The sequence below is a fragment of the Planococcus citri genome, chromosome 4 (genome assembly GCF_950023065.1).
Source record: "Planococcus citri chromosome 4, ihPlaCitr1.1, whole genome shotgun sequence".
NCBI classification, from domain to species: Eukaryota; Metazoa; Arthropoda; class Insecta; order Hemiptera; family Pseudococcidae; genus Planococcus; species Planococcus citri.
In genome coordinates this window covers 62,333,576-62,360,126 of record NC_088680.1, presented here as the reverse complement: position 1 = coordinate 62,360,126, position 26,551 = coordinate 62,333,576, and the positions used below count along the sequence as shown (strand labels likewise).

General features: G+C 32.5%; 3 protein-coding genes across 4 annotated transcripts in view; 1 reads left to right on the top strand and 2 right to left on the bottom strand.

The window, feature by feature from the left end:
- Positions 1–2,355: 2,355 nt before the first annotated feature.
- Positions 2,356–13,640, top strand: lbk (lambik). The gene is made up of 15 exons (XM_065363462.1): positions 2,356–2,740; positions 2,869–3,183; positions 3,365–4,482; positions 4,562–4,633; positions 4,714–4,851; positions 4,925–5,068; positions 5,134–5,277; positions 5,357–5,497; positions 5,565–5,708; positions 5,781–6,172; positions 6,245–6,562; positions 6,639–6,923; positions 11,113–11,388; positions 11,471–11,749; positions 11,831–13,640. The coding sequence occupies exons 3-15, from the start codon at positions 4,271–4,273 to the stop codon at positions 12,367–12,369; spliced, it is 3,084 nt and encodes a 1,027-aa protein (XP_065219534.1). The 5' UTR covers positions 2,356–2,740; positions 2,869–3,183; positions 3,365–4,270; the 3' UTR covers positions 12,370–13,640.
- A 987-nt stretch (positions 13,641–14,627) lies between these two features.
- On the bottom strand, positions 14,628–23,699 carry LOC135845023 (ras and EF-hand domain-containing protein homolog). The gene is made up of 16 exons (XM_065363463.1): positions 23,169–23,699; positions 21,482–21,634; positions 21,204–21,390; positions 20,749–20,933; positions 20,599–20,667; positions 20,160–20,303; positions 19,977–20,071; positions 19,793–19,890; positions 19,482–19,695; positions 19,311–19,382; positions 19,104–19,228; positions 18,833–19,029; positions 15,708–18,753; positions 15,459–15,598; positions 15,265–15,366; positions 14,628–15,097 (listed from the first exon to the last, which is right to left on the bottom strand). The coding sequence occupies exons 1-13, from the start codon at positions 23,516–23,518 to the stop codon at positions 18,663–18,665; spliced, it is 1,980 nt and encodes a 659-aa protein (XP_065219535.1). The 5' UTR covers positions 23,519–23,699; the 3' UTR covers positions 14,628–15,097; positions 15,265–15,366; positions 15,459–15,598; positions 15,708–18,662.
- Positions 23,700–23,930: 231 nt separating this feature from the next.
- Positions 23,931–26,551, bottom strand: part of LOC135845021 (uncharacterized) — a 47,102-nt gene continuing 44,481 nt past the window's right edge. For both annotated transcript variants that reach the window (XM_065363459.1, XM_065363461.1), the window contains exons 17-18: positions 24,861–25,037; positions 23,931–24,763 (exon numbers count right to left, since the gene is read on the bottom strand). In XM_065363459.1, the coding sequence (XP_065219531.1) occupies positions 24,607–24,763; positions 24,861–25,037 (334 nt within the window). In that variant the 3' untranslated portion in view covers positions 23,931–24,606. The remainder of the gene's footprint in view (positions 24,764–24,860; positions 25,038–26,551) is intronic.

Below are 26,551 nucleotides of genomic sequence, written 5' to 3'. Positions count from 1 at the left end.
ACTCGACCTGTTTAACGAGTTTATCCCTATTGAGCCGATTTTGAGAGTGACACCTCAAAAGTGGCTTTTTGACCAGTTTTTTTCAAAATTAAAAAATCCAAAAAATCAAAATATAACCGTTTGTGTGGAAATTTTCGAAATTCACGCGAATCGCTGTATCTTTGAAACGGCACCTCCTCCGCCATAATTACGCCAATATAACTAGAAGTAAGGTTCAAAGTTAGATTGTGATATGCTTGTTAAAATTGGCAACGTTGCATTATTATATTCATCATTTTGAAATCAACGGTTAGGTTATATATGTATCTCGTTATTAATTCTCCATACTGTTTTATGTTATGTCGTATATTCTTACATTAAAACGCCCTGAGATTAAGAAGTAATACGTTTATTTATTTCTATAAATAGTAATAAAATGCTCATAAAGTACCCGGTTCATCTTGTCCAAAACTAACCCCCCAAATCAAAATTTCACAATTTCCAGCTATTCTGGAGCCTCCAGCGCGATTTTACAATTTCTCCAGGATTTTGAATTTGCTCCAGAAGGCATGAATATGCAGTTGGGCTGCTAAAAATCGAGTTGTGCATTATACTCGACCTGTTTAACGAGTTTATCCCTATTTGAGCCGATTTTGAGAGTGACACCTCAAAAGTGGCTTTTTGACCAGTTTTTTTCAAAATTAAAAAATCCAAAAAATCAAAAGATAACCGTTTGTGTGGAAATTTTCGAAATTCACGCGAATCGCTGTATTTTGTCCAAAACTAACCCCCCAAATCAAAATTTCACAATTTCCAGCTATTCTGGAGCCTCCAGCGCGATTTTTCAATTTCTCCAGGATTTTGAATTTGCTCCCGAAGGCGTGAATATGCAGTTGGGCAGCTAAAAATCGAGTTGTGTACCATTATACTCGACCTGTTTAACGAGTTTATCTACATTTGAGCCGCTGTTGGGAGTGACACCTCAAAAGTGGTTTTTTGACCAGCTTTTTTCAAAATTGAAATGTCCAAAAAATCAAAAGATTACAGTTTGTGAAGACATTTTTGAAATTTGCGTGAATCGCTGTATTTCTTCAAGAACATAACCCCCGGAACGCAAATTCTACCATTTCCAGTCGCTTTGGAACGAGAGTGACACCTCAAAAAACCACTTTTGAGGTGTCATTCTCAAAATCGGCTCAAATATGGATAAACTCGTTAAACAGGTCGAGTGTAATATACAACTCGATTTTTAGCTGCCCAACTTCATATTCACGCCTTCTGGAGCAAATTCAAAATTCTGGAGAAATTGAAAAATCGCGCTGGAGGCTCCAGGATGGCTGGAAATGGTGAAATTTGGATTTGGATAATTAATATTAGTTTTGGGACTTATTTTGACCATTTTTATTGATCAAGTACGTACTTTTTGAAAAAAGAAAGCATAAATCGCCAAAAACAGTCAATTTTGAATTTTCAAAAATTCGCCAAAAATCGAAAAAAGAACTTGGGCAGCTGAAAATTTGGTTTTGGGGATTTTAGACAATGCTCTTTCCAGAAATCGTGGTACCGTTCAAATCGGAGTGTGACACCTCAAGAGGTTCCCTTGCTAGGTACATACATAGGTGTTTAAAAAAAAAAAAACAAACTCTACGGAATCAGAATTTTATTCTCATTAAGTAATTTGTTTTTTTATTGAGAGCTGTAGCTTTTGATTGTTAGAAAGTTATTCTGTTCAGGTTCAAAGTTGTAACAAACAGTCACGAGAAGTACAAATGAAATTTTGAATAGAAAGAAATTGCTTGAAATTTTCTGTGAGCATCTCAGCGTTCTACTGAAGCATTAAAATTTAAAATAGTGTATTCTGTATTTTATCTTCTTTACCATCACTTAGAAAAAAAGGAAATTTAAAGATTTAAAAAAAACTCACGTAGGTACCTACTCAGTGAGACTAACTCGTAAGAAATGAATTTTTTAGGTGTACTGAAAGTTGAAATGTAAGTTAGGCACAACTCTTCGGCAGCTGTTGCCCAAGTATCTTACATTATGACGCACAGATATGACGCTCGATTCTACGTAAATTAAATGTAGCTCGATTTTAGATCATAAATAGTTACGTAAGACCCAAAACACATGTGACTATTTACTTTTTCTGTCACTGTAGTGTAGTAGACGATTTCCATTACCTACAATACAGTACCTACCTATTTTCCTGGAATAGAATCGAAAACGAAATCCAGAAACTGTAAAGTCGGTGAATTAGAAACAATCATCGATTAAGATAATTTTATTGTTCAATTTTTATCATATTATAAAAACTGTTGTGTAAAAGTTGAAACACGGTTGCCGGTTGCTGCCGGAGTTTGGTAGGTATTCATCACGTTCTGATCCTACCAACATAATTATCGTTAAAAATAGTATAACGTAGTCAATATAGTCATGCACAACCACGCATCTGTACAATTGACTACATCTAACCACTCTTTATCTAACAAAGTGACGATACAATCGCATTAATCTACCTATATGTTTCTCGAATGAGCATTTTCGTATTCTACACCTCATACCAAATTGTGTCTCTCGAGTGTTGTACTTTTTGCTGCGTCTGTATACTGATTCGAATTTTGAACTGAAAATTTTATGATCGTAGAAATGGCTGTAAGTAATAATGTGTTCCATCAGTATATCATGAACTCATCGATGCAATGTCCAGCTGTGATCAATTGGGAAAACTCGACCGCATGTTACGAAGGATTATTTTTAAAAGGTAAATAATCTAGCTTTTCATTTTCATCTCGTTTGTCTTGTATAGGATAGGTATTCTACTCGGAATGTTTTATAATTATTTTCGTTTGTTGTGTACTGTATATTTTCACGTTTGGCGGATTTTTACAGACCAAAGTACTGAATTTCCAGTCGACGCTTGTAATTGCGAATGCAAACCGAAGCCATCAGAATGGGGTGGATTCCTACAAATGATATATACGATAGGCATCTACCTTCAAATTCCAACGCTTATACTGTCTTTATATAATTTATACACTACGTATAAGCTATATCAACTCCATAAAAATGAATCAAGAATAGCTGAAGATCCTATGTATGAACACCTACTTATAATTGGTATAACGCTGCTTGAGTTACGAAAACTTCCTCTAGAAATCGCCAAGGAATTGGTGCTCGAATTTTGCAGAAACGTAGTGAGAAAAAGTAATAATTCATGCAGGTTTTATTATGTGTATTTTTCTTTTTACTACTCGTACACTCGTACTGTAGAAAGAAAGAGCGATGTTTTTATTCTATTAAAATTGTATTCAGACTGTAACTTGAAGCTGCAAAGATGTACCTATGATTGTGATCTAATTCATTTCATCTTTGTTTCATTTTGCAGCTAGAAGCCTCGCAATAAGAAACGGTTGATGAGGAAGCGAAGAAGATTCGTACTTCGTAGTTCGTATTCGTTCATCGGTTCGGCTGTGGCTCGTTTGAAAATGGCTCAAAGAGTAAAAACGATATTAATTTATAATTTCTGAAGTCTGAAATTAATTCGAGTGTGAATAATTTATCAATTTCGGTCGGCAGGGTACAAAAAAATTAAAAAATTTTATATTCGCAGTGTTGCTATTTTTAAGAATTCAAATTGTTATACATATTTTTTATTCAAGTTCATAATTAATTAATTATAATCGTATTTTTTCAGGAATGAAGTATTGTAAATTTCGTTCGAGTAAATTTATTCGTTTTGTTGTTTTCCATGTTCCTTTTTTCATTCGAGTTTTGTATTATTTGAAGAAAATGTTCGCAGAATGAAGTACGAAAAAAGAGAAATTTCGAGTTTTGAAGCATCACTAGCGCCATCTACGATTTGCTCACCACCTCCTGAATTATGACTTTGACAAAGTTAAATGGCGTTCATTGTTGTTGTTTTCATGGCGATTTGGTGTTTATGTTTTTGACGATAGGATTTTTCTAAAATTCGGATAAATTTCTAATTATTTCTAGTGTGTTTGAAGTGTTCTTTTATTACCTCGACCTTAATTATGTGTTTGTGAATTCAGTGTTTCGATTTCTTCTAGTTTATCGCCGTAATAATCTAAGAAAAAAATTAGTGTAATGCCCGACAAATTATCAGTTTCCTCGGTACCTGAGCAAAATTGCTTTACAGCGATGTATTATCCGACTTAAGTATATTATGTGATGCTAATTTGGAGAGTTTTCACCTTTACCAAGTCCTCGTAATAAATCTCCCAATGGACAGTAATGTTTTTATACGATAACGAGCGAGATTTCGTCTCATATGGCTCGTACTTGCAGTCAGATTACCATGCTAGGATATCTTAGTAATCCAATATTTACGCTTTATACGTTACTATGGCTGAGTAGCTTGACGGATTGTTCGGATAGTAATTTTTATACCAATAATTGCACGTATTTGGAGTCATTTATCGACTGCAGTGGTCTCAAGTTGACCAATGTACCGAATGATTTACCATCTTGGACCAAAGTCCTGTAAGTGTTTCATGTGAATATGGTGTTAGCCTGATATGGGTTTTCGAATTTGATACTAATCTTGGACTCGTTTTGACAGAAAATTGAATAAAAATGAGTTGACGGATATGCCTTACTTTCTTCAAGCTTCCAATGTATCGCAGTTGATGTTGTGAGTATTGTTTATTTGATTGTGTATTACGAGATGTTCACTTTTACGAACTAATTGTTTGATTATTTTGTTTTCAACAGAGGTCATAATCATATTACATCTATTTCGAAAGCTTCTTTAGAGAATATGCCAAATATAGAGATACTGGAGATGAACAATAACGATATATCTAAAATTACCGCTAACGATTTCCCAAACTTGTACAAATTGCAGAATTTGTAAGTGTTTTTGAAACACCTCTCTCGTGTTTCTCAAAGTGTGATTTTTTTGCTCACCATTCGATGTTTTTAGAAACCTGAATCACAACAGTATAACGAAGATTGAAAACGGTAGCTTTATCGGATTGGGTAATTTAGCTGATTTGAAGCTTAATCGAAACAAACTTTCGGAATTGAGCGATAATATGTTCAAAGATCTTAGTTCGTTGAAAACGCTGTAAGTATAACGGTGATTTGGAGTATAAGACGTTTATTGAGTACTAATTTGTGTTCGATGTTTAGGGAATTGAACAAGAATCAGTTTTCGAAAATTGGATGGCTTTCGTTTCAAGGCTTGGATACTTTATTAATTTTAAAATTACGTCAAAACACAATCGATGATCTCGCAGATGGAGCTTTTTATAAATTATGGAACTTAAGAGAATTGTGAGTCGATTTGTATTCCTTTTTTTTACGTTTCTGTGTCTAAAAACGTATTTTAATTCGATTTTATTCAATTTCGCAGGCATTTAGATCATAATAAGTTGACAAAAGTGGATAAAGGCTGGTTATATAACATGAATTCGTTGAGTTATTTAAACGTTAGTAATAATAAAATCCAGTTTTTGAATAATGGCTGGGAATCGTGCCCACATTTGAAGGAATTGTAAGTAGAATCGAATCGAGACTTTAATATCATTTTTTTCGTATACTAACGAGTAATTATTTCGCAGGGATATATCGAACAATCAACTAGATTCAATTACACGTTCAACGTTCGAACATTTAACTATATTGGAGCTTTTAAAATTGGACAATAACCGTATCACATTCATCGAAGATGGCGCCTTCGATTCACTTTCATCTTTACAAATTCTGTAAGATTTGCCCCCATACTTCATCACTCGACGAATTATTCCACTTGACTAATTCGTGATTTACTTTTGCAGCGATTTGAGCTATAATCATATATCGTGGATTGTAGAGAACCCACATGGAGCTTTTGCACGGTTACAAGAGCTTACGAATTTACTATTGACGGGAAATGATATTTCTCACATTTCCAAAGATGCATTTACTGGTTTAGATAATGTGATTCAGATCGACTTATCTAATAATACGATAGCGTCGATCGAAGACAATCCTTTTAAAAATTTACATAAATTAAAAGAATTACTGATCAATTCGAGCTCTTTAATATGCGATTGCTCGCTGAAATGGTTAAGTTCTTGGTTAACTGATTCTTCGGTGCAGCTCAAGTCTGGGAATTTAAGTTGCCTTCATCCGGCTAATTTAAAAAAGAAGCCAGTACGTTCGATTCCTTCGAAAGATTTTGTCTGTGGTATGTTGAATGTTATCTTATGTGTAGAATTTGAAAAGATTTATTGTTGACGAGCTATGTTTTTTTGTGCAGTTCCGAATGATCATCCATTGCCTCGAATTACTATTCAGCCGGAAGACGCTACGTCGAATGCGGGTAGTAATTTGACGTTGAGATGTGGTGCTAATTCTAGTCTCGATTCGGATATGACGTTCGTTTGGAAATTCAACCATCGTCGATTAGAAAATATTCCATCGAAACGTTACGAATCAGCTCAAAATCAAGGAGTTACCCAGTTCTTCGATTTGCTTTTGAGTTCCATTACAATGGATCATAGTGGCATTTATCAGTGTATAGTCTCCAACGCGTACGGAGTCGCATATTCGAGACAATCGCGATTAACAGTATTCGGTAAATTACTCGAATTTCCTATCGATTTTTCTTATCGATGCAATGTACTCGTATTAACGTGAAAATATTTTCACAGTATTTCCCACGTTTACGAAAACACCGGCCAATGTGGTATCCAGAGTTGGCACTATAGCGAAGCTGCCGTGTGCTGCGACTGGATTCCCTACCCCTGAAATTGTATGGAGAAAAGACGAACCTGGCACCTCTATGCCAGCTGCGACGGAGAGACGAATGCAAATTATGAGCGCCGATGAGCCTTATTTCATTGTGAATGTGAAATTGATCGATGCCGGTGTATATACTTGTACAGCTAATAATTCTGCCGGCGTGATTACGGCCAATGCTACGCTGACTGTGCTAGGTACTGATTTTTAAAGTACTTTGATGTTTTGCATATTGGCAGAATGTGTTCTGGAAGTGAAATTTGAATGGAATTTTTGGCTGGTTTTATATGGGTCTAAAAAAGTCAGTAATGACGTAAATATTCCGGATTTTAAAAGTTGCGCAAGGGGAAGGGAAGGAAGTGGATCCAAAAAACCGCACAATTTTTAAAATGGCTCGGGTTCAATTTTTTTTTCTTCACTAGATTAATACAAAAAAAAAGTGCTGAGCACTGCTTCCACCCTGAAAATGCGTTCACTTATTTTTGGGGCATTTTACAAGAACTTCGATCCTGAAATAGGGACATGATTTTTGACATTTTTAAAAACCTTTCATGCAACCTATCAAAATGGGTTAAAATTTCGCCATAAATTCGAATATTTCGACGAAAATGTTTTTGGACATTTTAAACGAATTTTGACGACTAACTCGTGATTTTTAGGATTTCTGAAAAAGGTGTCATGTGTGACCTATCGAAATTGGTAAAAGTTCTGGCATAAAATCGAAAATTTATATTGAAACTTATTTTGAGTAATTTTGAAAAATTTTGAGTCCAAATTCGGGTCGGTTCAAGACGTAATTTTTTATCCTACGAATTTTTTCCAAGCTTGTCTTCGTTTCTGAAAATGTATTGTAGTATGCTTACTTATTTTTGTTATGTTTATGTCTCTTCTCCGTATTATGGAAATAATTCGTTAATTTTTAATAATGTTGTAAATCATTTTGAATGATTGATTTTTTAGTATAATTTTGATTTCCTTTGACAAGTCTCATATTCCTTCTTTTTTTCAATAGTTTCCGAAAATCACTCTAATTGAAAACTGCAACTTTCGAAAAAATAAATCCTAATGGAAGTTTTTGATTATCTGGCGAAATTTTAACTCATTGTAATACATCGCGGGACACTTTCGAAAATTCCAAAAATCCGGATCAAAGTTTTGGTTTGACTCAACATTCTTCAAACATGTTCAAAAAGCATTTTTTTTTTAAATATTTGCATTTCTCTTAAACATTTAACTGTTTGATAGGTCGCATAACGCTTTTTTGAATACCTTAAATCTCGTGACTGAATTTTCAGCTTCAAAATTTTCAAAAATTCAAATTTTACAATTTTTTTGAAATTTTTTGAATGTTGCATAACATTTTTTCATATACAATACATATATCCGGAAAATTAACAAAATTTTGAGTTACAAATCTTTCGGAAGTGCTCGTAAAAAGTTTTTATGGTAATATGTATGTATTTGAATCTCTTACAAAATTCCAACCCATTTTGATAGGTTTTATCGCATTCTTTTTTTCAAGAATCTTAATCATGACTCAATTTGCCTCAAAATTTGTAGAGTGCTTGTAAAACATTTTCGTCCAAAGATTTGAATTTTTTTTACCAAATTCTAGCCCATTACGAAAAGTCACATGACACATTTTCAAAAATTCGTGAACAAAATTTTCGACTCGCAACTCTTTAAACAGCCTCTCATAAATATCGTCAAAATTTTTGAATTTCTGGCAGAATTTCAACCTACCAATATTTTGATAAGTTGCATGATATGTTTCGGTAAAATTCCAAAAATCTTGGTCCAATTTTCGGCTCAAAAATTCTTCAGAATTGTTCAAAAAACATTTTCGTCGTGAGCAATAGGTATTTGAATTTCTCGCAAAATTTCAACTTGCTTTTATAGGTTGCATAACGCTTTTTTTAATATCTTAAATTTCATGACCCCATTTTCAGCTTCAAATTTTTTTAAAATTCTCAAAAGCATTTTCGTTAAAATGTGTTGAACATACGCAAGAAATTAAAATTCACACGAATTTTTTTTTTGAGCACTTCTGAAGGTCGCATATGACACTCCTAAAAAGTTTACTGAATTTTGATCTCAAAATTTTTCCAAATCCTCAAAGAAAGTTTTGATAGAAATATTTGAATCCCTTGCAATGTTTCAACCCATTTTGATAGGTCACATGACATTTTTTTCTAAAATATCAAAAATCATGACCCAATTATAGGCTTAGAATTTTTCAAAAATGTTCAAAAAGTATTTTCGTCAAAATATTTGTACTTTTTGTAAAATTTAACTACAACGCTTTTTCAAAAATTCTAAAAATCATAGCCCAATTTTTGGCTTAAAAATTCTCTAAAATTGATAAAATAAAATTTCTTAAACAATTTTGAATTTCTCGCAAAGTTTTAACCTATTTTGATAGGTCGTATGATACGTTTTGAAATATTCCAAAAATCATGGTCCAATTTTTAGCTCAAAAATCCTTCAGAATTGCTTTAAAAAAAAATTTATTCAATTTAATTTTTTCATCGAATTATGTGAATTTCTTGTGAAATTTCAACCCATTTTGATAGGTCACATGACCCCTTTTTTCTAAAATACCAAAAATCATGATCCAATTTTGGGGCCCAAAATTTCTCAAAAATGTTCAAAAAGTATTTTCGTCGAAATATTTGAACTTTTCGTAAAATTTCAGTCCAATTTGATCGGTCGCATGACGTTGTTTTTAAAAATTCCAGAAATCATGGTCCAATTTTTAGCTCAAAAATTCTCCAGAATTGCTCCAAGAAAAATTCTCAAACAATTTTGAATTTCTCGCAAAGTTTTAACCTACTTTGATAGATTGTATCACACGTTTTGAAATATTCCAAAAATCATGGTCCAATTTTTAGCTCAAAAAGCTTTCAGAATTGCTCAAAAAAAAAATTTATTCAATTCAATTTTTTCATCGAAATATGTGAATTTCTCGTGAAATTTTAACCCATTTTGATAGGTCACATGACCCCTTTTTTCTAAAATACCAAAAATCATGATCCAATTTTGGGCTCAAAATTTCTCAAAAATGTTCAAAAAGTATTTTCGTCGAAATATTTGAACTTTTCGTAAAATTTCACTCCAATTTAATCGGTCGCATGGCGTTTTCAAAAATTCTAAAAAAAAATGTTTAATTTTTGGCTCAAAAATTCTCCAGAATTGCTCCAAAAAAAATTCTTAAACAATTTTGAATTTCTCGCAAACTTTTAATGTACTTTGATAGGTCGCATGACACGTTTTGAAAAAATCCAAAAATCATTGCCCAATTTGTAGCTCAAAAATTCTATTAGAATTGTTCAAAAAAAATGTAATTCCATTCAATTTTTTTTCATCGAAATTTGTGAAATTTTTCGCGAGATTTTAACCCGTTTTGATAGGTCACATAAGATTTTTTCTAAAATACCAAAAATCATGGCCCCAATTTTGGGCTCAAAATTTTTCATAAATGCTCAAAAAAGTGTTTTCATTGAAATGTATGAACTTTTTGTAAAATTTCATTCCAATTTGATTGGTCATGAGACGGTTTTTTAAAAATTCTAAAAATCATAGCCAAATTTTCAACTCAAAAATTCTTTAGAATTGCTAAAAAAAAAAAAAAATACCTAATTCAATTCTTTTTCATCGAAATATGCGAATTTCTTGTAAAATTTTAACCCATTTTGATAAGTCACATAACATTTTTTTTCTAAAATACCAAAAATCATGACCCAATTTTGGGCTTAAAATTTTTAAAAAATGTTCAAAAAATATTTTCGTCAAAATAGTTGAACTTTTCGTAAAATTCAATTCCAATTTGATAGTCGCATGAGGTTTTTTCAAAAATGCTAAGAATCATAGCCCAATTTTTAGGTTAAAAATTTTTCCAAATTGCTCAAAAAAAATCGTAAACAATTTTGAATTTCTCGCAATGTTTTAATCTACTTTGATAGGTCGCATGGCACGTTTTAAAATTTATTCCAAAATTCATGGCCCAATTTTTAACTCAAAAATCCTTCAGAATTGCTCAAAACATTTTTCAAATTCAATTCAATTTTTTTTCATTGAAATATGTGACTTCCTCGCGAAATTTTAACACGTTTTAATAGGTTGCATCCATTTTGAAAATTTGGAAGTTTTAAGTTTTCATCCTCCGCCCCCCTCCCCCCTCCTCATCGTATTGTGTAAGTGCGAAAATCCAAGATACGTCTTTTCTGACATTATGAAGTTATTTTTACGAAAAGCCAACTGATTTTTTTGTGCCTCAAAAAACTCCATTCAACTGAACTCCGTTACCTGTTGGACTATACTCGTAGATCAAAAGCTTTCAATTCATTCGATCTAACGAATCCCTAAATTAATTTGATTTTGTTACAGAACCTCCGATGTTTTCTAAAATAATGAAAAACAAAGAAACGATGACCGGTGACGCTGTAGTTTTAGAATGCATGGCGGGCGGATCGCCTAAACCTAAAATAACGTGGACCAAAGATGGTAAACCGATAAGTTTAACTAAACGTCATTACTTAGCTGCCGACGATCAATTATTATTCATTATGGATACGATTCTCGCCGATATGGGCGTTTACGAATGTGAACTCTCCAATACACTAGGATCAGTTAAAGGTCGTTCAAAATTGACTGTATTGTCAGGTTAGTTGAATTAATTCGATGTACGTACCTTGAAGTTTTTCAAAAAAATCATACTTCTAATTGAAAATACATATGTATTTAGTTTCAGAACATTATAACGCTGCAAAAGAAGCCCAAACCATGAAAGAAATCAACAACGAAGTAGTCATCGGTATAGTAATCACAACGTTCGTGCTGAGTATCGTAATCACGTCCGCGTTTTGGGTCATCGTAATATACTTGACGCGTAGAAATCGCCGAACTATTCGTACACCGATGTCGCCTATCGATAGTAAATCGGAAAATTCATCTCATAGTAGCAAAGATAGCGGTACTGGCGATTCGACTAAACGAAGTTATCAAGATTTGCTGCTCACTACAGGTATGTATTTATCATCGTACTCGTCATTTATTCCTCTTCCATTTAATTCGATCTAAAAATCATTTTTTTTTGCTACTTCAGGAAACGCGAATCATTCATCTATAATGCACGGAAGCCATTCAGAGTCACCTTCTCCGGTACCCGAGTCAACGTTACCTTTACTAACCACCTTTCATCCGATTTCGATCGATAGTTCGCCTTACGTCAAAGACGGCACGTGCACTAAAAGCAGCAAACACAGCCACGCATCTTCTCTAACTCCGGTCCATTATCAGAATAAACCGCTGGATCACTCTCAAGGTATATTCTGCGCTTCGCCGGCCAGTTCGAACGGCGTTCAGTGCGCCTGTTTGACGGCCACGTTCAAGAAAAAAGCCGAAATGTGCGATTGTTTCTCGAACAGCAGTCCGGTAAAGCATAATTGCGTGGTAAACCATTGCAATACTATGACTAGCGAACACGACGCTGTATCTTGTTACGGCGATATCGGTAAAAGACCGTGTTCGATACCAGTTCCTTTTCATACCACACATTCGGTGTCGACGAATTGCTGTAGGCATCATCCTAATTCGTATCTGTGCCTGTATGTGCCTCCAGGACAGCATAGCGTTCCTCAGTAACGATAACGAAAACCCGTGTAGAATTTACTTTACTTTTATTATTCATTTTTATTTTTCATTTTGTTCCTAAACCCTCGACGAACTCGATTTTAGTCATTTTAACATAATTTTTAACTCGCTGTCGCGTGTATATATTGTGATATTCGACGATCCCTTCCCCTTTTCCCCCTCCCCTTCCTCCTTTCTTTCCCCGGACCCTCCCCGTATATAAGTATTGTGCCATAATAGTAAGAATTTTATTATACTTTAATCGTATTAAGGAATATTTTTTTCCTTGTGTCAATTTTTTGTAATTTATTTTCATTTTTTTTTTTTTTTAGAGTTCGTATTTTATGTACTCGTGTAATGTGAGTTTTTATGCCCCCCTTTATAACGGATAATTTATGTAATCGCGATACGGATAATTTGTATGTTGTATTTTAGAGTCTGTGGATTAACGAATATTTTTTTTATTTTGTTTTTATGCCATCAGTATTATCGCGTTCGAATTTGATCTCGATTGTAAACATTTTATAGTATTAGAGTGGATAAGATTTTTTTTTTTTACAGAATTTTAACTTTTTCGGGTTAACTTTCAAATTTTCATTTTAATTGTTTATTTTGTTGTTATTAGTTTTCTTTCTTCTTTTTTTTTTGGTTTGTTTATTTTACGTGGTGCTAACATCTTGTGCGTCGAAACTTGCAACCTTTTTTTTTCAAAAATTTATTATTATAAAATTTTACGTATTTAAAAATAGTTGGGAGAGCTGTAAACGAAAAGCATTTTCTTTTTTTACCCTCGTTGGGGTAAAATGAGTTCCATTATTGGTCAATTTTTGGCTTTATTCGACCTATTTACAAGCTCATTATTTATCTCTCCCTTCAATTTAATTTTTAGAATGAAATTCTGTTTTTCTAAATACTCGAATAATTAATTAAATACGTCTAGAAATGATGAGAGGTGATGATCCAAAAAATCACAACTAAATTTAGTTGCAAGTTTTGATCGTTTCAACAATATTTCTTTCAATTCAAAACAGACTGAATTTTATCTCGATTTATTCGTCATAATAATTGCTTAAGACCGACAAAAAAAAATCAGCGAAACTGTGTTCTAATCAACTTAATCCGTTCTTTTTTTCAATTACTGGCTCATTTTTGACAGGGTTTTTATATTTTTATGTTTTCAATCAATGATAATCAACGTCAAAATGTTTAAATCAGAGAAAGCCAAGTGATGTAATTTTTTTTTACGTGAATTTGACTAGATTTTTATACCGGATTTTTTTTTTTCAAAGAAAAAATGTTTGAATTCTCTTTAAGAAGGGTTTTGAAAGAGTATTTTTTTTACCAGTGAACCATTTTTGAGTAATTGGGTGCTAGTTAAATGAGCACTTGAGAAGGTGCTCGAATATCGAAGTTTTTTTTTTCTTTACAACGAATCGATCCCAGTGCCATAGAGTTTAACGATGTTTTTTCTTTTTATTTGTAGTATTTTTAATTATGACCGGAACTGTATTATTTATGGTGCAACAATTGAAGTATTTTATGTAGTCAACGATAGTATTCCTTATATTTGTGTATTTTCTTTATTTTTAGATGTACTTATATCGTGTATTCTGTTGTTACTAGTCCTTATTGCTTAATAGCACTTAAAACGTGTATTTTATCTACAAATGTAATTTATATACAAGCTGTTTTATACCTCTACGTATGTATTTACGCGTAATATTGTATTTTTGTATTTATCAAAATTTTCATCAGACTAATTAATATTTTGTGACCAAGGAAAAAAATATACAGTTACAAATTTAACTTTTTTTTTTTGGATTTCGAACGATGCTGGTGAAAAATCAGGGGCAAATGATTTTGATTTTGTTCAGCTACCTGTAGCAATTTTTTGTACTTTGAAATCTAAATTTGGGGTACTGAAACCCCCCCCCCCCCCCTCCTCGAGGTGTCCCAAAGGGTCCAGGGCGAGAGGAAAATTCTGGACGAGTTCAGGAGTGGTCTAAACGCTGACTACCAATTTTCAAAATTTTTCGCGAAAATGATTTTCTTGTCTGTGGATTTGGGTAGAATAATTTTAGTCATGCTCACTTGGAGCAGAATAAGTAGAGCCTTCGTGTTGTGAGGATCTCGAATTGGATAAAATTATAAGTTTTCACTTCAAAATAAAAGTCATTGAATTTATGAAAATTCAAATCATTTTAATGACTTTAAAATTTCGAACGTAATAAAAATTAGTACATTCAAAATCTCGAAAAAATAAGAAAAAATTAAACATGCTAATACCTATATTGAAAATGTAAAGTTGAGATTATCGAGATGTTCAACAATCTTATCAATTTTAAAATCGAAATTTTTCTATCTAAGAGGGATGAAAAATTATTTCGTACTTGATAGCCATCTAAGGTACTACTAATATGAAGGATTTGATAAATATCTACTCCTAACATTGTCTTTTCTTTCTGATTTAAAATAAATTAACCTTATGAAGCAATAAGAAGCAAGCAAACCATGATATAGTTTTCAACATTTTCAATTTTGTCAAAGTTATCAAAAATTATCAAAGATTCAAGATCATATGTACAAATCTGAATAATCGTTAACATTAAAGTGATGCGCAGCAGCACCAACGGCAGCATGAATCAGTACCATTAGTTTTAGTTGATTCATTCTTAGTCATCCTGGTGAGTAAAGCATCGTACTCTCGTTGGTGATCCTTTAGAGCCCTCTGTGCGATTTCCTAAACAATCAACGTTCAACGAACGGACAACAAATAAAAAATAGTTTTAATAACAATGAACAATAATTAATTGAAAAATTATATTTTCGCTGTGGTGTTGACTACACTAGCGAGATGATTCTTTTTATAAAGATGGAGAATTCATTTTCATGCAATATAATACTTACTAAATCGGTTTGAAGTTGGGAATTTTTGAGCAATAATTCACCATTCTCTTTCATAGTTTTTGAATACCTATCAAGTATTTCCATGTGACGTGATAACAGAGCCTAAAACAACACAATCATAAATAGGTACATAACTTAGTACTACACACTACACACTTTGGTAAAATTAAATAATGAAATCAAACAAAACTCACTATATGTGAGCTCTCATCATTGGAAGAACATCTGATTAATATAGGACTGTGAATAGTCTTCACTTTACAAAAATTATGGGCTCTGAATAAATGTGAAAAACAGGATTGAATTCGAAGAGCAGCTCCGGCTCCGCCAGTTCCTGTAGAATTGGGGAAAATAGATTAAGAGAATTACGGTTGGCCTACAATCAATCATCTTAGAAAATGTTATCAATGAATATGCTCATTGCTCACATAGTATTTATTTACCTTGAAGTATCATTTTAATAAAATAGTTAGATCGGAGAGTGAAATATTATTACAAAAATCGTGTAATTAAACACTTGAACAGCAATGGTCTAACTATAGACTAAACTCAAGCTTTAATTATAGGACTGAAATAAGACTAATGAATGGGCTAAAAATTGCTCTACTGAAGTACTGATACCTAAGTAGTGATAACATTAGATATCAGTTGCTCGTTTTGGCGGCTTTTTTAAAGAAGTACATACAGGGTGCCCAGAAATATCGAGTACCCCAAAGAAAGTTTCTCATTAAAAAAAATATAGGTTGGCAACGTGAAATAGATGCATACCTATGATTGGTGGAATGTCATCTCTCCAGTCCAACAACCAATCATGTGCTATAATTATTATCATTCACTGTGACCAACCAAAGTATTTTAGTAGAAAACTTTTTTAGGAGTATTCGATATTTCTGGGCAGGGATTTCCACTTCCAGCCAGCCAATAGCTAAAAGCCAAAAGCCAATAGCTGATGCAAGCTAATGGTATTTAAGCCAATAGCCAAAAGCTGGCTTAATGAAAAATTGCCAGCCAATAGCTAATAGCTAAAAGCTAATGAACTTGGGGTTGGGAGTGATTTTCAAATTTTTCAATTTTTTAAAATTTTTTTCTCATTTTTTATTTTTTTTTCACTCGTGACTCACGTCTTACACTCACTGACACAACAGAAATGAAAATTGTCCTTTTAATAATCGTCTACACGTCATAACGAGTATTTTGAGGGGTCACATGTATTTTTGTTTTCGTAAGCCAAAAGCCAGCCAATCGCCAGCCAATGAAATTTTGCCAGCCAATAGCCAGCTTTATTTAAGCTAATGAAAATCAAGCTAAAAGCTGATAGCCAAAAGCTAATCGATGATTGGCTGGAAATCCCTGTTTCTGGGCAGTGGGCACCCTGTACTTCATCTTGACCAATCCGATTGGTATATTTATTTCACCCATCTTGTAGATACCTATTACCTACGTCAAAACTTGCAACTTTTTTTTTCACCAGTTCATAATTTTTAAAAATAAAATTTCACATATTTTTTTTATTGTAAAATAATTCAGGGATGAGGCTCGGCCCAGGACCAGGGCCCAAAACTCGAAAAAGCCCCGATTATTTCCTTGAAGCCCGAATGTTCAAGCCCCAAAACCTTAAAAACTGTAACCTACAAAGCCCTGGCCTGTCCCAAAGTCTGAAACCTTTTCCTCTGAAAACCAAGCCCCGAACGTGAGCCCTGAAAGGCTGAAACCCAAACTGTGATCAGGGCTTTTCGGGGCTTGTGTAAATTTTGCAAATTGAAATTACTATTGCTATTACCGTTCTGTGGATCTCAAAACTTCAAAAGTCAAAAAAGATGATTTTCAAAAAAAATTACAACTTCAGCAAAAAGTTTAATATTTCAAGGGGTTTTTGGTACATTATTTATAATATTATGTAGGTATGTAGTTCATTGTTCTTTATGAAAAACGACACTGAAAAAATTTGGATAATAATTTGAAAACTACAAAAAAATTTAATTCTGATTTTTTTAAAAAAACTGTTCTATTCAAATAATTTTGAAAAAAGCAATTGGAATCTGTCCTTGAAATGTTTTTTTTTTTTTCAACAGAAAATCAAATAAGATTTTACTTTATTCTTCATTAAAATTGCAATTGAGAGGCTTCATGGAAAAGGGGCCTTACACCTTTTTTTTCAGTAATTCTTAACAAGTTCAAATGAACTTGTAAAACTTTTCTACAAGCTAACATTTTCCATTTCGTTTTTTTTTTCATGAAAGAACAGTTCAATATCACTGAATATGGTGAAATTATTTTAAAAAAATTTTTAATAGGTACATTCAAAGTTGTAGGTAAATGAAAAAAAAACAAAAAAAAGACTAAGGCCCCTTTTCCATGGAACCCCTCAATTTCAAGCCCCGAAAAGCCACGAAACGCCCTAAACATTTCATTCAAGCCCTGGACACTAAGCCCGGCTGAAACCCAAAGCCAAAATTTCCTGGGCCCCAATCCAAGTCCAAGACATAATAAATTTCTGATTGAAAGCCCAAGTCCCGAAACCCGGAACCTGAAAAAAATCGGTCGGGGCCTCATCCCTGTTAAAATTCAACCTTCATCTAAACAAAAAAATCAATCAGTCTCCCTGTGAACAGAAAGCATCCTCATTCAATCCTCTTTCATCCTCATTGCGGTAAAATGTGTTGAATTAAATTATTATTGGTCAATTTTTGTGTTTTTATCCAACCTATTTACAAGTTCCTTACCCATCTTTCTCTTCCATTTGATTTGTAATTTTGTAGAATGAAGTACAGTACCTACTTGTAATAAATACTCGAATAATTCAATAAATAAGTACCTAGTTAGTAGGTATATCTTGAAATTATGAGAGGTGATGACTCCAAGAAATTACAACTTGATTTAGTTGCAAGTTTTGATAGGAATTTCAACAATATTCCTTTCAATTCAAAACAGACTGCAATAGTATGGTATTTCTTATTTGTGTATTTTTTAATTTTTAGTCATAGACTACTGTGTATGTTGTTACTAGTCCTTATTGCTTAAATAGCACTTAAAGTGTACATATTTTATCTACAAATGTAATTTATATATACAAACTGTTTTATACCTTACCTATACGTATGTATTTATGCATAATATTGCATTTATAAAAATTTTCATCAGACTAATTTAATTATGACCAATGATAAAAATATACAGTTACAAAATTATACAACACGTTTCGCACATTTAAAAAAATTCTGATAAAAAAAAATAGTGAACATCATATTATAATATGGTAAATGATTTTGTAAATCATCGTAGGTACGTACGAAGGGCAGGATTCAGTCTACAAGTATATTATAGATCATTAGATCGATCTAATCAACCTTCTTCAACGCTGAACATCTTATAGAATGAAAGAATCACCGTAACAAAGGTCAACGACCGCAACAAGATGCAGATCGATGAATTTGAGATACTTGCAAAGCAGAAGTTTGTACTTCTACATCTTCTTTCAGAAGCATTTCCCTACAAATGTACGAGTAATAAAATGCAAATATGCTAGCAGAAAATTGTAATGAAACTGCCGAATAACAAAGTCGTTTACCTTGAAATGGCGATGATAGCGTCGAATATATTTTTACCCGATTTGGAACTCGTTTCGAAAAATAACGCATTGTGATCTTTTGCCAAAGCTTCACCGTGTTTAGTTTGTACACAACTGGCTCCTAAACTCATCGCTTCGTCTCGTAGGTCAATTTTATTACCGCAAATTAGTATAGGGATTTCTTTATCGGCACATTCCTGCAAATTTTTACAATTTTAGAAAACTTCTCGGAACTAAAAAGCTTTGAGATGATTTTAAATGGATGGCTTACGTTGATGGATTGTATCCATTGACGAATATTGAGAAATGAACGTTCGCTGGTTACGTCGTAAAGTAATACGACGCCGTCGGCTCTTCGGAAATAGGTTTTTGTCATGGATCGAAATCTTTCTTGGCCTGAAATATATTTTACGAGATGTATTTTGAAGAAGGAAGTCTTCGACTCGAGGAGGAAAAATTATAAGCTTATGGAAGGTACCTGCTGTATCCCATAATTGCAAAGCAATATTTTTTTCATCTACTCGGATCGTTTTTATTTGAAAATCAACACCTGTGGAACATCATTAAGATGAGTAGGTACGTAAGTAGGTATCGCGTTTCTTCGAAGGTTCTGCATATACTTCCACGTTTAGTATAATGAATTACGTACCTAAAGTTGAACCTATTCTATTGGAGAAATTTCCTCTACAAAATCTATGAATAAAACAACTTTTGCCCACAGCAGCATCTCCGGCCAGAACCACTTTGTAAGTTCGATCTGGATTTCCGGTGGCTTCGAAACTCATCACAGAGACAGGAGTCATGCGACCGTAGTCTGATTTATTGGTTCGTTGACGAGAATTTTTACTGTCATCAGATTCGAGCTAAATTTATTTCAGTATTAAAATCAAATAAAATAATTCTTATTTTCAATGTAGAAATTGGCAAAGTACTCGTAGTTGGAGGTCATTGGATACTTACAGATTTAAACAGCGATTCAGCATCGGAAAATTCTTCGTGAACCCATTTATTATCAATATCACATTCGATAGGATCTCTAAGTGTTGAATGACCACTGTCTATGAGATAGGTAAATCGAATTTTAATTAATTTTAGGACGTGCTTGTCTGCGTTTAAAATTTCAAAAAGGATGAATTAAATTTACCTATATCTTCCATGAGCCTTTGAATTACATACTGGCTTCCATTTTCGTAATTTTGTTCGTTCAGTAAATGATTATGCATTGGTTTCAGAGTCATTCTGCATTGATTAAAGAATAAACTATTGAATAAGCTGACACAGTGATTTATTACAACAGGAGAATTTAAATATGTAAATCAAAACTTACCTATTACAAACGTGACCTTTATTATCAGAATTTCCTGAATCTGAACCAGCTCTACTGACACAGTAGGGTGTTATCCTACCCGATGCAGTTTCCATAATTGTTAATAAACTATCATTGGTATCTTGTAGATTTTCGTTGGCTTTTCTAAGAAAAAAAAAAAAAAAAAAACCTTTAAACTGAAATGAAAATAATTTTCTACAAATAATTTCTTAAACGAAGAACACACGATGAACTCGTCAACAATAAAACTGTAAAATTTTCTACTTTATTGTAAATTAATACCTCTTTGAAATGTAGGTAATAGGTATGGTTAAGAGAATGTACTATTCATCACAATTATCTTTAGGTATATCTTACATAGAATTTGGATTTACCACGATAAAATCTTCAATAGGTAAGGTAACCTACATGACGAATCAAAAAAAAAAAAATTACGTACTGTAACAAAGCTAGTTGTCTTCTTACAAACTTATTTTGTTCCATGTATTGCATTACTGCCTCATGATGACTGTAAAAAAATATCGAAATTACTTTTAAATTAGCAGAAATTTCTAACTTCAGATGATTTAGTATGCGGAGAAAATTTTACTTATTCAATTCTCTGCATTTTGTTTCATACTCAGATTTGATTCGTGCCATTTCAGAATTAACGTACGCGAAATTTGTTCTTGTATCGGACAGAAGATCTTTAAGTTTTTCATTTTCGATATTTGTTTCATATTTTAGACCTAAATGACTGCTGTCGGTTTTTTGTTGCGATAAACGTAGATTAGTCTGAAATAGAAATAAAATTATCGTATATAATCGTTTGAAAATTTTAACCTTGCGAATGATAAACCTACACCTAGGATATAGGAGAAACACTCGTTGAAAAAATTAAAATGACAGAACTAACAGCTGACGTAAAGTTTTGACATTTTTTTAAAAAACTTTCATTCATGTTAAATTAGCAGATGTAATCCATCTACTATAACGTATCGGTTCGCTAACTTTCAAACGTGCAGGTTAAATTGAAAGAAAATTTTACGTAGGATGATAATTTACTTTTTCAATAACTTTCAACTTCATTTCAAGTTCTGCTTTTTCAGATTCCAATCTTTCTTGAATTTCTTTCTTTTCTTGCTCGTATCTCAAGTATGCTTGTTCTCTAGCGTTAGCTTCGACTTTGGCTATCTGCGAATCGAATTCTTCTTCTAGACCTTTCATTGTTTTAGCACGGAATTCTTTTTCTCTGAAAATAATTTTTTAAAAGTGAATTAAAATAAAATTGCTGCATTCTGATGATCAATTTAATGGACTGAATGAAACATCTTGTCTCTTACTTGATGAACATTTGTTCCAATTTTTGATTCTCATCGTACAGATTTTTCACATCTTGGAATAACGAGCTCAAGGTTTTTTCGAATTGGGTAACAAGTTCCGGCGAAGAGTCAACGTTTTGTAATTCGTGATACAATTCTTCGATTTCTTTCCCACTGTAGAGAAAATTAAAGAATGGTTAGATGTATTTTATTACAGGATACGACAGATTAATAAAAATAAAGAAGGATGATTATTGATTTTCAAAAATCAATATGAACTTTGCTCATTTTTGAACTGGAAGGAGCGAGGGAATAAGTTCAGAAATCAGTCCAAGGTTAGGTATAGTGAACGTTTTGTAGTACATATTTCTTTTTGGATTATGAATCCAGATTCAAGATCGAGTACCTTATAGCTTCTCATTTTCAGGTCCCTTCGGTATCGGTAGTCGTAGAAAGTCAGAAATCAGAATTGAAAAACAATTACAGAATGCTACAGAATTTATCTACAGACCTACAGTACCAAAACGTAAAAAAATAGGGGTTTTGAACGCTTCTGATCTACTTAGACTCTTATAACAATAATAATGGACTGTAGACTGCTGTAATGCAGTTTTACAGATTACAGCATAAGTATCTACTGTAAGAAAATCTCATTTCTTCTGTAGGTATCTAAATAATCTAATTGCTAGAGGTTTCTGTCAAATTGCTGGAGAGCGCTCGAACACCCCTTTTAGGCCTTATCTTATTCTAACCTTCCTCGTTGATTTTCAATTTGATTTAGCAATCTAAATTTATTGAGCATGAATTCTGATTCTGATTCCTTTATTTCAAATTCAAACCAATCTTTATTTCTGTTTTGTTTAATCAATCTTTATCCCCCCTTCGTTTCAGGAATCTTCCCCTCATCCCTTTCATTTTGTTATCAGTTAATTTCCTCTCGAACCTGGAATCATCTTAATTCTTGATCGAATACTCATTAGTAAATTTAGTAGGTAATTAATACTCATTTTTCTGAGATTAAAGTCAGAGAATGAGAGAAACAATTCCTTTCATCATTTTTCAACTAAAAAAATGATTGAAATTCAATCAAACAATCGTTTTTTGTTGCATATTTATCCCCTCCACCTCTCGTTCATTTGGGCGCCCATTTTGTTTGAGATTGAGTTTTTGTTTTGTAGTTGAAACTGACCATGAATGAATCATTCTGGATTTCTGGAATTCGGAGGCTCGGAGCCAAACTTTTGCAAGTAATTAAGTGAAACTGTGAAAGCGTCGATTTATTGTAATTAGTGTTCGTTATGTCGAACGTTTTGTAATAATTTATGAATAATTATCGTATTTTAGTGATTTTCGTGAAATGTGATCGTAGTGTTTGCGGTGACCGGTTCCGGCGTTTGGAAAACTCACTACATCGATCAACTGGTTGAAAGTTTACAGCTGTCAGATTTTCAATTCCGTTGCAGAGATTTATCTTACCATTTGGACTCATTCATGGTTGAACTAATGATATATGACGAGTAAGAATTTAGTATCTAAGTAAATGTAAACAATAGTCATTGAACCAGTTACGATTATTCAATATGTTTGTCGAATCAACATGATTACTTTCTAATATCTATTGTGCATATCTGCGTAGGATAATCTGCATTCTAGTAAGCAATCTGAGCATACCTAAGCATACTGAATGATAACAATTTCATTGGCTTACCTATTATTGAGAAACTTGCGGGCAACTCCTTCGCCGATACCATCAACCAGATGAGACATAGCCAACTTAGCATCAGATTTTCTTCTCTCGATCATCATATGCATCTTTCCAGTATAACAATTCTTCTGGGCGTTTTCGCTTCTGTCTAGAGTTTTTCTAAACTCTCTCAGAAAATCATTCATATTCATCTCGTCATCCTTATCGTTATCCAGATCATTGAAAATGGCATCGGCTTCGCTGGGCGATATTCCGTAGTTGGCTACGAAATTCTTGAATTCACTCCGGCCGATTTTTCCGGTACCTTTTTTATCACAAGCTCGAAACCATTCGACTAATTGTTCCTCAGCCATTTCGCGAAAAACACTTTCGACTATAGCATCGGTGTTGATGAACAGACATACGCCGCTTACAACGTTTAACTACAGATATCATCGACATTCTGCGCCAACATAATCGTTTATTTGCGGTTTATTTGTTGGGTCTGCGTCATTATGCATCTTTACACAAGTGTTTTATTTTGTACCGTCGTGTGATGGAGACGGTGTTTTTTTCACAATCGATATTATGACGAGGCTAAACGAAAGAAGAGATGTGATGTATTGGTTCTTAGTGGGTACCTAAGTATTGGAAAAGATGTTCGAGTTGTGTCTTGAATATTCATAGATTTTGACGCAGTGTAATATAGAAATGAATAATCGACAATCCGAAGAAATATTTTTATAACGAAAACGTTCATTTATATAAAATGTTATACAAAGATTATAAAAATTATTTAAAGAAGCGGTAGTGTTAACGGTAATGTTATCAGAATGTTTAAAATTATGTTAAAAGGATACTTAGGTATGCGATTACATTGCTATAAAATTATTCAAGTAATTTTTATATGTAAAACTAAACTATTTGACATTTTTATTAACAAAAATCAAGTAGAGTTGATTAATGGTAGGAATTAAAAGGATAAATATTTTGGTTCAATTGGTAAGATTGAAGTGATCTTTGATTTTTATTGAAATTTTACCTATGTTCAAAATTAATGGGAAACTTTTTAGTCTCAATTCATCGAAAAAATTGTCGAGTTTGAACTAGGTCAGGTACAAAATCAATTGTGAAAAATCTAAATTATGTACACATTACTTAATGCTGATTATTTTAGCTAAATCTTCTACAATTAGGTACCTATAGTTAGTGTTGAAATTAAATTTGAAAATCTCATCATGCGATGTAGGTAGGTACCTACCTACTTAAGTAGCTGATTGAAAAATTTTTGCAATATCATCATGATTCATGAATACTCATTTGACGTTACTTATTACGTAGGTACCTATAGTAAGATAATTAAATAATAATTTCAACGAATAATTTAAATTACAAAACATGAGTATCAAAGGCATCTGAAAGTGAATCGTATCGATTATCGATTCTAGTTTATGTTTTGTATTCATGATATTTTATCTATTGATCTTTCAAATAAGGATGGATCAGTGTAAATCGGTTCACTAATATCTCTGAAACTTCTTCCTCCACATCCATTGACATCAGTAACTCCTGGTATTTGTAATTCTTCGGGTTTATTCTCTACTATACATTCGCTACTCCTGTGAAAAAAAGATCGGGGTTAGGAATCAATCGAAGATTTTTGAAATTTAGTCAAGGGTAGTTGAGATGGAAATTTTCAAATTGATCAAATCTTACCTCGAATTATTAAGTGTTCTTTGTGAGTTCAGTGTGAGAAATGAAAACAAACTTTGTGCTGAAGGTGTGAATCGTGTGTGAGGCGATGTTGATGACATCCGGATACTGTGAGGACTGCTTATGACGCCCGATGATCTGTTGGCCATTTCGTTTTTACTCATTATAATCCAGTATCTCCTGTTGAAGAAAAAATTGTAAGCAATGTATTTTGTATCTTGGCAACTACCTATTGGATAATCTTATCAGTTCAATCGGCAAAAAAAGTTGAATTGATTGGAATTTTGTGAACAAAATCAAATATTTTGACAGAATTTTAGGCTCAAAATTAAGTTATTTTGAGATTTTTGAAAGTATGTCATGCGACCTATCAAAATGAGTTAAAATTTCACGAAAAATTCAAAAATTTCGGAGAAAATGTTTTTTGAGCACTTGGAAAAATTTGAGCACAAAATTGGATGATGATTTTTGGAATTTTCAATAAAAGTGTCATGTGACCTATCAAATTGGGTTAAAATTTTGCGAAAAATTCAAATATATCGATGGAAACATTTTTGAGCATTTTAAAAAAAATTTTGAGCTCAAAATTGGGTCATAATTCATGATATTTTTGAAAAAGTATCCAGCAACGTATCAAAAATATTTTTGAAATTTTGCAAAAAATTGAAATATTTCGACGAAATTGTTTTTTGAGCACTTCAGAAAAAAATTGAGCACAAAATGGAGTGAGAATTTTTGAAATTTTCGTACAAAGTGTCATGTGACCTATCAAATTGGGTTAAAATTTTGCAAAAAATATAAATATTTTGACGGAAATGTTTTTCGAGCATTTTATATACTTATGTAGAAATTGTAGAATTCTGTGCTCAAAATTGAATCATTTTGAGATTCTTGAGAATATGTCATGTGACCTATCAAATGAGTTAAAATTTCATGAAAAATTCAAAAATTTTGACAAAAATGTTTTTTGAACACTTGGAAAAATTTGAGCACAAAATTGGATGATGATTTTTAGAATTTTCGTTGGAAATATCATGTGACCTATCAAATTAGGTTTAAATTTTGCGAAAAATTCAAATTATATCGATGGAAATCTTTTTAAGCATTTTTTGAAGATTCATGAGCTCAAAATTGAGTCATAATTGATTGTATTTCTGAAAAAATGTCAAGCAACGTGATCAGAAATGGATTGAGATTTTGCAAAAAATTCAAATATTTTGATGTCAATGTTTTTTGAACATTTTTAAAGAATTTTGAGCGCAGGATTTGGTCACGATTTTTTATGGATTTTTGAAAAAATGCCATTTGAAGCATCCCAAAATTGGGTTTGAAAAATGTGCCATGCGACCTGTCAAAATGAGTTGAAATTTCACGAAAAATTGAAATTTTTCGACGAAAATTTTTTTTGAGCATTTTTGAAAAACTTTGATTTTAAAATTGAATCATGATTCTTTGGATTTTTGAAAAAGTGTCATGTATGGTATCAAAATGAGTTGAGATTTCACGAAAAATTCAAATATTTCAGGGGAAAATGTTTTTTTGTGGATTTTTTATCTCAAAATTGGGCCATGATTTTTCTGGTTCTGAAAAAATATGTTATGCAAACTATTGAAACGGGTTGAAATTTCACGAAAAATTGAAATATTTCGACAAAAACTTTTTTGAGCATTTTTGAAGAACTTTGATTTTAAAAT